General features: G+C 37.4%; 1 protein-coding gene across 1 annotated transcript in view; it reads left to right on the top strand.

The window, feature by feature from the left end:
* plcb2 (phospholipase C, beta 2) overlaps positions 1 to 14,450 on the top strand; it is a 47,945-nt gene extending 33,495 nt beyond the window's left edge. The window contains exons 27-32 of the mRNA XM_057859418.1: positions 274 to 418; positions 5,397 to 5,461; positions 5,992 to 6,039; positions 6,157 to 6,214; positions 11,360 to 11,443; positions 13,704 to 14,450. Coding sequence (XP_057715401.1) covers positions 274 to 418; positions 5,397 to 5,461; positions 5,992 to 6,039; positions 6,157 to 6,214; positions 11,360 to 11,443; positions 13,704 to 13,874 — 571 coding nt within the window. The 3' untranslated portion in view covers positions 13,875 to 14,450. The remainder of the gene's footprint in view (positions 1 to 273; positions 419 to 5,396; positions 5,462 to 5,991; positions 6,040 to 6,156; positions 6,215 to 11,359; positions 11,444 to 13,703) is intronic.
* The last annotated feature ends 744 nt before the right edge of the window (positions 14,451 to 15,194 follow it).

Below are 15,194 nucleotides of genomic sequence, written 5' to 3'. Positions count from 1 at the left end.
TTGTATTAGAATACATCAGAATAGCTTTAAGAGTTGTTGTTGTTGCCCTGAACTACAAATATGCTGTGGAAAACCAGTCATTTTGAGATGATTGTCCAAAAATGTTTAGTTAATGTGTGTTTCTTGCTCAAGTAAAATGTTATGTCGAGATACAGTTAAGCCTAACCCTTATAACACTTGCTGGTTTGCTAATTTTTCATAAGCACACATTTTAATGAGTCGTTCTTTACAGTGATTGATGGAGATGTGATCAATTCTTTTCCCATTGTGCAGCGCATCCCCGATAGGAGGAAGCGTATTGGACTGCAGCCCAAAAGCAGCACAGAAGCACAAGCAAAATATGCAGGCTGAGCTGCACACTCTCTATAAAGAACAGTGTGATCAGCTGAAGAGGAAGAAAGAACAGTGTGCCATAGAGGTTAGTTATTGACTCACTAAATCTACCTTATTTTGGTTTCATGGTAATATTAACTGCAGCGTAATCTAGGAAAGTGGAACTAAAAAGGTATAACTCTAAAATGCTGTTTCATTATAGGTTGGCTTTTTGTTTTTTTAAATCATAGGTTTAAGCCAAGTATGATAAAGTCAGAATATGACTTTCAAAAATAATATATTTGAACATCTAATATACGAATTGTTTCTATTATCAATTCTAGGTTTTGATCATTGTTGTATTTGTCAACAATGACGATAACAAAAATATTTCAATGACCAACCTGACGATGACGTCAATGACGAGCTAAAAACATGGCTTGGGAGAGTAGACCATAACGAGGCAAATGCCAGTTTTCGTCTGACGAGACAACAACGAAATGAAAATGCGACGTAGATTCTGTCATGTTAAAAATGTGTGACATTTTCATATTGTACGTGGAGTACGTTAGCTGGCCTCATAGCAGTATTTGGGTCGTGACACTCATGTGAGATGTGGTGCGCGTCTACCTCACTCTCCTCACCGTAGTTCAGGATGTATCTTAAGCTAGGCTGCGCTTCATCTTGCTTATTTGAAGGCACAGGTAGTTTTTCTTTCTTATCTTTGCTGAAGAGAATATGCGATGCTGGTTTAGCCTTCAAAAGTCTGTGCTGAGTGATCATCAGATGCTAAATGTAACTCCTATTGTTAGCGTAGCATTCGTGTTAGCAGTAGCTTAAGAATGGTGAGTGTCCTCTTAAAACACTGGCCAGTCTAAAGCAGAGCCACTTGGCCTTTCTGGTCAGTAAGTCTAGAGGAGAGCCAGTTGGCGAAATGGCAATTAGCTAATAGCCCACTTCAGCTGTTTTGATTGGTAAATGAGCAATTACTGGGAGATTACTGATTGCAACTTCTGGCTAGACTCTAAGAATAGCACCAAAAAAAAAAAAAAAAAAAGATGAACTACTTTTCTTGCTGATTGTGTATTATCTTCACCAAGTTGGCATTGTCCTTGTAGACGCTACAATACGTATATGCTCGTCTCTCTATGTTCATTGAAAATTTTTGGAAACCTTTAGTTATTTTTTTGACAAAACTTGAATCTTAAAGACGTAAACATTATGAGTAACTGTCAACTAGAAAAAGTTTGTATGAGATTTCGTCGACTAAAACTAGACGAAGACAAACACGTTGAAAATGACTAAAATATGACACATAATAATAGGTATTTTCTTTCAAAACACTAAGACTAAAACAAACATTAAAAGGGTTGCCAAAAATTGATTGACATGATAATACCAAAAAAACATTTTCTTAAGAATTAAAAAAAGAAACAAGTTCAAGACTGTAAATATTTAAACATAAAAAGAATCCCCAAATTTGGCTTGAATTTTAGGGATTACAAGCTGTTAAAGAACAACAACAATTATATAAATGATAATAAAAAGTTAACCACTTTTAAAAGTCAAACCAGAATGTAAAAAAAAAGTGCGTAATTCTTCTCATGTCACATTGTCTTTCCCGAACACTTTTCGGTGGTTTCTGTGTTATAAATTTTGGGGGGTAAAGGCAAACAAAGGAATTGAAAAAAAAGCAAATCCAGTGTGTAGCATTTATACTTTGTACCTGTTGGTCTCAAAAGAGTTGCTGACCTTACCAGTGATATCACACATAATGACAGTTCTCACATTTAAGTCAGATGAGACTTAGATCGATTTTATGACCCATGATTTGAAATTTGTAAATTCCTTACAATTGTACTTTGAGATTTTTGGAATTCGTTTTGCTCATGCTCTTCACAAAGTGATAAACCTCGCCCTGTCTTAGCTTTAATACCACTGAGCCTTTTGGTGATGCCTTTTTTATCTCATGTCATGACACTCACATTTTTCTAATTACCTGTTTGCCTATGAAATATTTCAAGCAGGTGTCGTGAACATTCCTCAACCTTTTCATTCTTTTCATGACCCTTTCCCAGCCCTTTTGGAATATTTCAAAATGAGAAAATATTTGTGAAATAATTACAAATGTTTTTGAGTTTGAAAATTAAATAACGTATTTTGTCTATGTAGTGTAATCAATTGAAAGGAGGCTTAAGAGGATTTTAAAAATCAGTGTGTCTGTTTTTATTTCCATTTCACACAAGATCATGGCTTCTTTGGAATATGAAACAAATTTAAATAGAGCACTTATTAGTTACTTCCATTCGTTAATGAAATAATTCAGTTTTGACTGAAACTATGCGAGACAGAGGTGGGTAGAGTAGCCAAAAATTACTCAAGTAAAGTTTGGGTTACTTCTAAATAATATTACTCAAGTAAAAGTAGTCATCCAAAAATTTACTTAAGTACAGTTTAAAAATTATTTATTGAAAAGAATACTCAAGTAATGACAACCATTGTAACAGATTACAATGTCATTTTTTTTTTTTTAAATGGTATATATGTTTTCTCAGCACAACTTCATATTAGGCCAAAAAGATGACTAAAAAAATCATCAAATTCACACCAGAATAAAACTACAGCAGGGGTCCCCAACCATTTTTGCACCACGGACCAGTGTGATTTGGGTCTTTTTTCACGGACCGGTGTTCTGTCAAATTTTGCTCCCTTACAAAATTTCGCTCCCAAAGCTTTTGTGGTGGTGAAAAAAGCCCTCTTTTATAATTAGTTGGACTCTCAATGTTATCCAACGGTGCTAAAAACGTTTTACATCATAAACATACATGTGCAACACGAAAATGGCGTAACTAAATGCTTAACGACACGGCGAAGTCGTTAAGTGAGAGAGCTGCGTGCAGTTGTTGTGTGCAGCTAAGATGGCAAATGTAAGTTAAAATTCCTTTCTTTAAAGTAAGTTTGTAGTGTGTATTTTGGAATCGCTGCATTCGCGGTCATTTTTAACGTTACGCGCATGCCAAATTTGTCAGAATGCCGGCAATGTAGAATAATACAGCAAAAATAAAACAACATTTGTTTTTAGCCCCGTCATGTTAAGTGCAGAGAAAATACAACTCACCCGCTGAATCAGTGGGAGGCCTGAGCTTGTTTGGTTGCGACGAGATGGTCCCAAGATGGGATAGTGAGAGAAGCCCGCCTCACAAAGATATGATGTTGGAAATTGTAGCAAAGTTTTCAGTACGATGTCAGGATATTCCGAAATGACTTTTATCCAGAACCTCGGTAGAGTTGTTGTCTCAAATGTGCGTTTAAGGTCGCCGTCATTTGCGATCTCTACAACCTGATATCCCTCTTGCACAGACATGCTTGAAATCACTCGGTTTATTCACATACAGGTCACGAATCCACTCCTTCGCAGTTAGTCTTTAGTGATTGGGAAGTAGCATAGATTTTGTTTTCTTCGAGGTTGTAGGCTCATCTTCTGGCTCGTCAGGTTCCCTTTTCTCCGTAAAAAATCTGTCCAAAGACGTCTGTTTTTCAGTCATTCTAGTGTGGGGGCTTAATTATTTGCGGGAACAAATGTGATGGGCAACGACCAACGTTATACGTTATTATCGAGGCCAAGTGCACATAGATATACAAAACAAGATGAACTGCTAACAGTCCAATCAATGCCTTTCTATGACGACCTCCTATCCTGTAGTTGTATATATAGAGTAGACAGGGATACTGGTGTGGTGTGCTGGCAAAAATAAAGTCAATATGTAGCGCAAAGAGGAAAAATGTAACAACTCTAGCCCAAAGTAATGGAGCAAGAGTGGTGTTTCTTTTTCACAATTCTACTCAAGTAAAAGTAAAAAGTTGCGTGATGAGACTACTCTAAGAAATATATTTTTCTCAAAAACTTACTTAAGTAAATGTAATAAAGTGAATGGAATGCGTTACTACCAGTGTTGTTAATTTTACTTTAAAAAAGTAATTAATTACAGTTACAAATTACTTCTCCCAAAAAGTAATTGCGTTAGTAACTCAGTTACCTGAATTTAAGAGTAATTAGTTACTTGGCAAAGTAACTAGTGATGATTTTCTTTTTTGTCTCAAAAAACAAACAAACAAACAAAAACAGGTCAAGCATGCGAAGTTTAAAGGGTTTGGGGGACAATTGGCCCTAGCCCAATTCTTTACCCTCCACTTAACTAGAAATAAGGGTATTGCGATAACTAGATAGTAACCTTTGCTATGTGTGGAAGTCATTTAAAGTTGTGAATCAACCGTTAAAGTTGTTAAAATTGCTCCCGTTATTGCATTAGTTCCCTTCTGTCTACTTTAAACATGTGTAAGTTTTAATACTGTTTCATCATTTAAAGATAGATTTAAGTTAAGATTTTGCCGATTTAGGAGCATTTTAGATAAAAAAAAAAAAAAAAAGTTACTTAGGTTCTCTAGGAAGGATCTCTACATCAGAGCCTTCCTGACAGGTGTACTGCTTTAAGATGGCGGCTGTTTACTAACGCATGTAGTCCTTAAAACATGTTGCCAATGCAGCTGTGTCTGCCGTTTTCATCTAGTTCTATAATATGATATCTACCGTGTCATGTGGGCGTAGTTTGTCGGCTATGGCTACAGTCAGGTATTATTGGAGCCACCTAGCATCGCGGTTGCAACGGCGTCTTCCCCACTCCTGCTCTGCTCTCTCGTCTCTGTGAGTCCGTTTCTCTCAGACTTTTTTTATTCAACCAACTTAGTAACGCATAGTAACGCACCCCTTTCCCGCCTCAGTAACGGTAACGGCGTTGCCAAGATGAGAAAAGTAATTAATTAGATTACTCGTTACTGAAAAAAATAACGCCGTTAGTAACGCCGTTATAATCTAACGCCGTTATTAACAACACTGGTTACTACCCACCTCTGTAATTTAATAACATCGTACCAGTATACTGATGACACTGATAACTGTTACTAATCTTTTGGTTGGAACAAAAGGAAAGCATTGCATCATATAAATCGTGTGCAGGTATAAACTGCACATGATGGTGTACTGTATATTTCTTGTGTCTCTGCTGATTCTATTTGTGATGTGGCAGAGACTGGCTAAACTGATGGAGATGGCCAATGAGAGACACAGCATTGAACTGAAGGCCTTGGAAAGGTGCGTCCTGCAATACATTTGGGACATGCTGAGTTTTCCTAATCTCTGTGTTGGGATTATAGACTCCCTGTGTTGTCCGTGTGTGAGGTAGAGGTGAGATGAGGTGAGGTGAAACACCTGACATTTTGTAATGAGAAAACTTAATAATAAATGAATCACTGTGTGGTTCCTTAAATCTCCTTTGGCCTGTTTATTGCGTCTTGCGTTTGTCCGTGTGTGTGTGTGGGCGTGTAGGGGTGTGTGTGCGCGTGTGTATATTCTGTGTCCAAAATCCCCAGATGGCATATGGTTATCTCGGGATAACTATTATCTAGAGGGTGTTTAAACAGCAGTGTTCAGCTGCACTATTCTTGCACTTCACATTGACACTATAACGATACATTGAAGCGCTCTTTTCACGCTCAAGAAAAGGTCACGTCGCAACACACAGCTGCGCGACAGTGGTTTAAAGGAAAATGTTGTTTATAGGGTGATTTCTTATTTAGAAAAAGTAATCAGACATTGATTCTTTCTTTATGGTTTATTTGCAGAGAAGTGAAAGAGAGCAAGAAGACTAAATCTTCCACACAGAAAGCTAAGTGAGTTGTATGACTTTAGAAACACAGAAAACACTAATGAATCAGCGCATGTATGAAACAGAAATAGATTTGGAAGGACAAGTCCATTTAAACATGTAACTACATTTGTCTTCTCAGGCTGAAAAAGTCAACCAGTAGGGAACTATTGGATGAACCTGATGAATCTGAATATGTGGTAAGTATGACAAAAATGACTGTCTAATTTAAAAAAATAATACATACTCACCTGCATGTGTAAGGCAGCACAGATTTGCTCCATCTTAAATGAAACATTATGGGTTTTCGTGCCAGCCCACGACATGTCGCATTATTGTTGTTGTCATAATTTCCCTGATCAAAACAACATTCTGGACTAACAGTTTAAGGCACGCAAAAGTACTATTTATCCTTTTTTATTTTGTTTACTATTGAGAAATCCCTCCGCTTTACATTCTGCCACAATAGCTCAGAATTCTATGCAAAGAAGGACTGCGTGCATCATTTGTAACAATGGCAGATTCGCCTCTCGATGACGCCGCGTTACGACTTCGCCTCCTGCTGTCCAAGATTGATTAAATATGTCAGCACACATAAACTGTAATGGTGTCTCATACAGAGAGTTCAACCGAGCTTTTCTAAATTACTTTTAATTCCATGTGTGTAACATAAGCACTTTTATACGCAATTTTACCTGATAAAACATATGTAGATATATTTTCCATTTGACCACAAGAGCAAGGGTGTTAAACCGGTCCTCAAGGACAGCTGTGGGTCCTGGTTTTTGTTCCTAACAATCGAGCGCAGACTGTTTAACCAATGACGTTTCTGCTTGAACAAGCAGCACCCGACTGCAATCAACTGATTGCACTTGTGAGACACCAGATTGGTGAAAAGGTGTCATCTTGGGGGCCGTTTTCATGGTGACGCCCTGAGAATACGACACATTTCATGTTTGCATTTACATGGTTCCGTCTTGCTACTGTCTCCATTTGAACAGTGTTGTTAATCTTACTTTTAAAGAGTAATTAGTTACAGTTACAAATTACGTCTCCCAAAATGTAATTGAGTTCGTAACTCTATTACCTCTACTTAAGAGTAATTAGTTACTCGGCAAAGTAACTGACGTTACTTTTCATGTTCAACACGTTATTACATAATCCATTCTAGTCTTCCAGACTTTTACATCAAATATGTTTATATTAACTGATAGAATTCAACTGTATTTTTCATTCCCCCCCAAAAAAAAAACAGGTCACCTTTTTACATTTAAAAAAAATTTCACCTACAATATATGAGAGTGTAATGTTATACAAACTTTAACTTTCAAAGGCTGTGAGAAAAAAGCCTTTTTCCTGTTGTACTGAACTGTGACCGTCACACCCCTAATATACATTATATAGATATATTTTTCAATATGCAGGTGAGGCTTGAATCTCTTCCCTCTTCTATCTTTGCTCTAGTTGTTTTGATTTTTTTTTTTTTTAATCACACACAGTTTATTGATACGTCATTCAGAAAAGTTTCAGGGAAGAGATTATTTTTGGTACCGGTAATTAAAAAACAAAAAAGAAATTATTATTATTATACTGTAGCATCTACATGGACAACGCCTACTTGGTGATGATAATGCATACTGAACAAGAAAACAGTCCATCAGTTTCATTTAATTGTGCCCACCTGAAAGCCACGAACCCTATATAAAAAGTTTCCTGAGTGTTTAACATGACGCTTGCCACGCTAAATGCTAATGCAAGTGAGAACGAGATTGCTATGCTAATGCTCCGAGCAACCTAGCATCGCGTTTGCAACGGCGTCACAACCCACTTCCCCCCTCCCCTCTCTGGCTCTTCTCCCTCCGTTTCTCTCAGAGATCTCTCGTCATTCAACCAAATTGTAGTAACGCACGCCTTCACGTCCTCAGTAACGGTACCGGCGTTGCAAAGATGGGAAAAGTAATTAATTAGATTACTCACTACTGACAAATATAAAATATATAACGCAGTTATAGTCATTCGCCGTTATTAATAACACTGCATACGAACGATGTCGTATTTCTGCGTGAAAACAATGTAGTATTCATGCTAGGCCCTATGGGGCAGTGCAGTTTTACAAGGTGACAGCCAATGATGCACTTCCTTGGCAACACCCTCCTCAGCCTGGAAGACCACACCCGCCCACTCGAAGCAATGGCGTTGCTTCAAAAGGCACAATAAAGTGAACATAAAATATATTTAAATTAAAAATAATATAAAAACTGTAAATTAAAGCCAAAGTTCTGCTATGTTTGCTGTTTTGAATGTTTAGTAGCAGCGACTGCGCATGCCCAAAGTGACATGTGTGAGTGCTGATGTCATCAGAGCGTTCCAATCATATGGTTGCGGATCAAACCCCACAATCGAATCGTTCTGCTTTGGAGGCTGGAATCAAAAGTTTGTGTCTTCACCTTCCGTTTTCGCCGTCACCATGTAAAGGCGAGGCAACGGATGTAGGTTTTCATTGGTGCCGGTAGGGACATAACATTACCAACTTTTCAGGATGCTCAAATTGTTCCCACCAACTTTTAAGCAACCTTATTTGCATTATATAATTACTTCAGTTAAATAAGTAATTTAGATTGTCTTCCCTCATGTTGTAAGGTTAGAATAGACCCTACCATTATCAAGTGAACTATTTTCATTATGTTCAGACTAGGGCTGTCAAACGATTAAAATTTTTTATCGAGTTAATCACAGCTTAAAAATTAATTAATCGTAATTAATCACAATACAAACCATCTATAAAATATGCCATATTTTTCTGTGAATTATTGTTGGAATTGAAAGATAAGACACAAGACAGATATATACATTCAACATACTGTACATAAGTACTAAATTTGTTTATTATAACAATAAATCAACAAGATGGCATTAACATTATTAACATTCTGTTAAAGCGATCCATGGATAGAAAGACTTGTAGTTCTTAAAAGATAAATGTTAGTACAAGTTATAGAAATTTTAAATTAAAACCCCTCTTAATGTTTTCATTTTAACAAAATTTGTAAAATTTTCAATCAATAAATAAACTAGTAGCTCGCCATTGTTGATGTCAATAATTACACAATGCTCATGGTGCTGAAACCCATAAAATCAGTCGCACCCAAGCGCCAGCAGAGGGCGACAAAACACCAAAAAAACGCAAGCAACAAGTGGACATGATACTGTGCTGTCATTTTAATCTGTTTGAGCGAGGCATGTGTGTTAAATGCGTCAAATATTTTAACGTGATTAATTTAAAAAATTAATTACAGCCCGTTAACGCGATAATTTTGACAGCCCTGGTTCAGACTTTATCCCTTTTCACTTGCCAAGTGTGCTGGTCCTGCACCCCCCCAACACACACGCACACACACCCCCACACCCACGCACACACACACACATACACACCCACACAGCCCCGACAGATTCATGTCGACAACATGCCGCCGCGTCCACCCCCTTCGAAGAGAAGGTATATTAGAAGTTTTTTTTGGCCAGCAGCAGCCACTGTAAGTAATGTAAAAAGACGTCAATGTTGTGGAGGTGGGGGAAACACCACTAGTTTTGCCACTGAAAGTACGACGTGCATCAGAGTTAGCATAACATTAAACTGTGTGAAATTGTTAACCAGCAAAACAACTGCGGTCAGGCCAGGGTCCCAAGGAACAACGAAGTCAAGCTAGCCGTCCCTAATTTGAATCATTATGTACTGCACATAACTGTAATGCAACGCGGTGGCTTCAGAGTGCAAGTCCCTTTTTAGAAAAAAAAAACAAAGAAAACGGGGAGCTATCCAAGAATGGGTCCACTGCAATGGAACACTGACATGAACATGAACTGACATGAAAAAAAAAATCTGTGAAATGAAATCACACATCAGAATTTCATGACAACACTTTGTCATGAGGTACTCTAGTATGCCTCAGATGTAGATCGGTCCTTAGATATCTCTCAGTCAGATTTTTTTTTTTTTTTTCATTAATTTTTTTTCCCAAATCCTTTTTATATTTCAATACTTTTTTTTTTTGTCTAAGTGTGCTCCAGTGTCTTCCAGAAGTGGACCCATTCTTAGATAGCTGCCCGTTTTTTTGTCTTTTTTATTTTAATAAAGGGACTTGCACTTCAAAATGTTGCTTTAGTAGTTTTTGAAAACAAAGGTTAGAATTGAACGTTGTATCAACTGAAGCAATACACATGAAAGTTAGTATAGGTCAACGCAGATTTATTTTGCATTGCTCATTTATTCTACCATTTAATTACGTTAATATTGGTGAGAAATGTAGCCCTTACCTGTGTTCACCCAATCTGTTTGGTCTTATTAATGTCCCGTCCCCAGCATAATGCTGCATTCCATTGTTGACAGTTGTTAGCTCTTCTAGGTGAGCACAGTAATCGCTCTCAATACAGGATTGGTAACAAATACCATTTAGCCGAATTATATGAAAATGGCCTTCCTTTTCATAAAAACAAAATAAAAGTAAGTGTTCATAGTCCGATACTAGTTTAGAACCCCAAATGACAACCTATTGATATGATCACTTAATTCTGTCAATTCAACATGTGGCCTTTGAAAGAAATAAGCATCATGCTTCATGCCCAACAGACATGCGAGTATGTCTGGAACGTTAATTTGACAGCTGACTCATCTTCATCCAACACGTACAATAGTAACTATGGTAACAAAGATGCAGATGGTCTTGTGATTTGGGGGGGTGGGGGGGATGTAATCACTCTGGATGTCATCTTGACACACAACTGTAAAAGTGTTCCACAAGTTGTTTACTGATGGTTACATACTGTAAGCACAGATAGTCTTTCTGACTATGCTAGTATGCCTGGCTGATCCTTTACTCACTCAGAGGTTGTTTACTGCAAGATGGCTCATCCACGTGTTGCCTATGACTCACCGAGCTCTCCTCATTCTCCTCATCAAGATTCAGACATGTAGTATTAGGGTTAAACCTAACTCAGTGCTTCACCCATCCACTCGAACCATCCTCACCAGTACTCATTAGGTTCGCAGAGCAGCTCATTTTGTGCTATTGAATCAACATCGGCTTATTAAATACACTGTCTCTTTTTAACACAATAAGATGTTTAATCAGCAGAGCCACAGCATTGGCTGTGTACATTTAGGCCTCTGTCAATAAGTTGCTGCTATGACTTAAACATATTATTTCTCATGCCCATGTTTTATCCTTAGGGTACACTTCACTCCAGATACTGTAGACTCACACATATGCCAGTGAAATGATAAACCCTTGCTTTAGGAAGCTACTGTTTGTTCATGTATTTAACACTTTATGTTGCGTTGTTTTCAGTCTTGCCGGTATAGCATGCAGCTAGAGACTCTGATGGCAAAACAGGCGTTCACGCTGGAGGAGATCAAGGCTCTCACTAATCAGGTACAAGCTGACCTTCTTTTTTCCCCCTCACATTGACACAGCTCAGGCTCATGTTGCTGTCTGTGTCATTACCTCTTATTATTCACTGGAACCCTCGTTTCTAAAATTCACACTGGGTGAGCCTGTCCTACTCATCCCAGTGACACTCGGAGATTAGAATCCTCACAATGCACCCTCGAGACACAAATTTTTTATTTTCTGGAAAAAAAAATAGGTTATCGACAACACTCATGATCAGTCATCAGCGTGCTGCTCAATGACGCATTTGCTTTGAATAAGCCAATCCCTCGGGACTAAATGATGGCAGTTTTGTCTTGGATTGTGATATTATACAAATGGAAAAAAAAGTGTTGAATAGATTTAGACAATGACAGGAGTGTGAATGACAGATGGAGAGCAAGTTAACCTCTCCAGTTTTCACTGCTTAGTAAGAAAACTGCATAGCAACAAGCGGAGCCTCCTCGTCACGTTAACTGACAATTAGAGGTATTCGCTTGATGTGAGAAATACAGACGACACCGCGCAAAATAGCGTTCCCTCACAGAAAGTGAAGTCCGCTACATTGCTGAAGAAATGAGACAGTTTTACCTCTGTTAAATGATATTTGATACCTTTGGGAGCCAAATTTTTGTTACTGCTACGTAATTAGTCTGTTTTTCTCTGTTGTTGTTGAAGTGCAATTACTGTTACTGCAACTTTCAAAGTTGCAGCCTATACGCAGACTATGCAACTGCTTAGGGCCCCTGACCACTAGGGGGCCCCCAATTTGGCAGTTGTTTAATTTATATTCTATTTTGTTTTCTACAGTTTGCTTTATTTGACTTTTGTGAGTTTTGATACTTGATTACAAGCTTAAATAAAATAAAAGTTATTCCTTAACTTCTTTGAAGTTCTTCTTTGAAGTTTGAAGTATGCAGTGCAACAATATCTGATTAATATACAAAATAAGGATGTATGGGTTGGATTGCATGTATGGGTTTCACAATACACTGTGACGAAATGATGGGCCAAAAATATGGGCCCCTTTGCATTATTTTGCTTAGGGCCCCCAAATGGCCTGGGCCGGCCCTGGCTATGTGCCTAAATGCTTCAGTTATTAAGTGCATTTTTTTTTTTTTTTTTTCTTGAAAAAAGACATTTATTATGTGTTTCTGTGCGGTATTAATAATGTTGTCTTTTACTTGAAAGAGGCATGGTCTATTGTTTTTAGTTGTGATTTCTTAAAAAGGTATTTTTAAATTTAAAGGTAAACATTTATTGCCTTTAAATGGGTGTACTTGATCTATTAATATATACTGTATTCTCACTGTGTTATTGTAAATCGGTTAAAAGGGGACGGGACTTGATAAGCATATGCTTCTCTCGTCAGCCCTTGTCTTATTTTCATTTTTTTCGGGTTGCTCATATCACATCTTGCAACTGTCAATGATACCGATGATGATGACAACAAACAAATAAAGGCAAAAAAAATTTTTTTTGGGGGGGGGGCGCAATAATATCGCATATCGCAATAATTTATGAGATAATTTATCGCCCACTAAAATTTGTTATCGCGACAGGCCTAGTGTGCATGCATACTGTATATATTAACATTTTAAAATAAAATACTGTATTTATTCATTTATTTTAGTTGAAAAAAATCCACGATAGACTGAGGGCGCGGAGTAGCAAAGGATCACTATCACTTTTCAGTGCTTGCTATCGACTAATAAAACTATGGGTTGATGATGTGATCGTTTGAACCCAAAAATGGGCCTAATTTTGTAAACCTATAATGTTACAATAATGTACGGCCACAGAACTGTGTTGCCTGAACAATGCATTTCCACGAACGCAGAATTATTCACTGTTGGGAAAAAAAATAATATTATTTAATGTAATTTGCAAATATAGGTTAATGCCTCTGATAGTGATAGCATATTCATTTCACCCAATTTGAATAGAGAGGCTGCTTGCCAGTCAGCGAACAGGCTGTTTGAGTCCACAGGATGTCATTTGAGTTCCATTTCAATCTGCTAATTTGCCATCTTGTGAGCAGACTCTTAAGATTTGGGTTAATCGAGTCTTTGGACATGAGACTCTTTATACAGTATGAATTAACCCTAGTGATTCAAGAAGCAAATGAAGGGCTTTCACCAAAGACAGTATTTTAAATCTTGATGTGCACATAAAAATTACAATTTTATCCGCAACTGAGGGAGATCGGAAACCAGCCAATATCCTCTGGTGTTACTTTTAACCTTCATCTGTCTGTCTGTAGCTTAATCAGGAGGCTCTGAAGGAGCATGAAGACAAAATGAGATCGCTCCCTGCTGCGGTGATGGAGGCTGTTAACGCCTGCGTGGGCGTCCACTTCCCTGAACTCATCGACCAGGCGGCCACCAATAAAGCAGAAGGGTCAAATATCTATGGAAATGTCTTTCTAGGCTAAATGGCTTTTGCTTCCTGAGTCCTGGTCCTACAGTTCAGCTCAGAGTTCCATGGATTTTTAAAAAGAAGTATCTTTTTCTTGTTTGAGGGGCTCAGTCAGATAATTTCATTTTTGTGAAGGAATGCTACGTTATGTGATACGTTAATATGTTGAAGTGATCATAACAAAAATTGAAAAGGGAAAAGGAAAAATAATCAAATGAGTGTAAAGTCATTAAGAAATAACCACATTAAAAAAATGGAGTGAAGTCGTCGGCAGTAAAACTGGTTCACTTCTGTCTATCTAGCATGGGTTTGGCTTGCATGGTTAGCATGGTCTGTGTTTATGCGTGAATGGTTGTCTTTCTCTATATGTGGCCTGTGATTCACTGCCGACCAATCGGCGGTGTAGTGTACCTTCAAGCTCCACATGACCACAAACAAGATAAATGCAAGAGAAAATTGATGAAGGGATGTTAATATTGTAATACTGTATTTTTTGAAGTGGACATTTGAATTTTAAAAGCATAAATTTGTATTTGCAAAAAAAATGATTGGATCAGGATCACGTTAAAATGAGTCAGACTTTGCCACATCATCAGTGAGTTAATTTCCTAATACTTTTTGTTCTTTTGTCTTTAAAAACACTCAAATAAAGTGTCCTTAAAAAACATTTCTGCTTTGTTGTCAAGTTGACTATACTGGAACAGGAGAGGCATTTACAATACTGGAATCACCTTTGACAGACTTGATGTTTCAGCCTGGACTCGATCATACTTGCTGAAATAGAAGCATCAAGGGCGTTTGGTTTGGTTGGTTTGGCCTCAACGTTGGTAGGGACGATATAACAGCATAACCTACATGTCCACTTTTTGCTGGGGACGGGACATTAATAAGACCAAACAGATTGGGTAAACGGGGGTCAGAGCTACATTTCTCATGAATATGAACCAGCTAAATTATCATTGCAAAATAAATCTGCAGTGACTTATAATTTAATGTGTATTGGTTCAGGTGATAAACCGTTCGATTCAGACCTTTGTTTTAAAAAACTACTAAAACATTTTGAAAACTTCCAGAATAAATGTCTGGATTTTATTAGAAAATTTAAATTGCAATATTTGAACATAAATTATATTAACATACACGTGTTAATCATCTCTTAACTATCCAGGAATGCAAAAAATTTGTCTTAAGACCACTCAACATTGTGTGTCTAAATAAAGAAATTAAATATAACTGAAAAAAATTCGTAGCCAGGGATCAACAACAACAAAAAAGTTTAGTAAGTCTAATAAATGTTAACAGTTTCCTACTTGTATTTTGCAGGTTAGCAAATTCA

The sequence above is a fragment of the Corythoichthys intestinalis genome, chromosome 15 (genome assembly GCF_030265065.1).
Source record: "Corythoichthys intestinalis isolate RoL2023-P3 chromosome 15, ASM3026506v1, whole genome shotgun sequence".
In the NCBI taxonomy this organism is placed as follows: domain Eukaryota; kingdom Metazoa; phylum Chordata; class Actinopteri; order Syngnathiformes; family Syngnathidae; genus Corythoichthys; species Corythoichthys intestinalis.
Note: the sequence above shows the minus strand (reverse complement) of the source record. Positions and strands in the feature narration are given on the sequence as shown.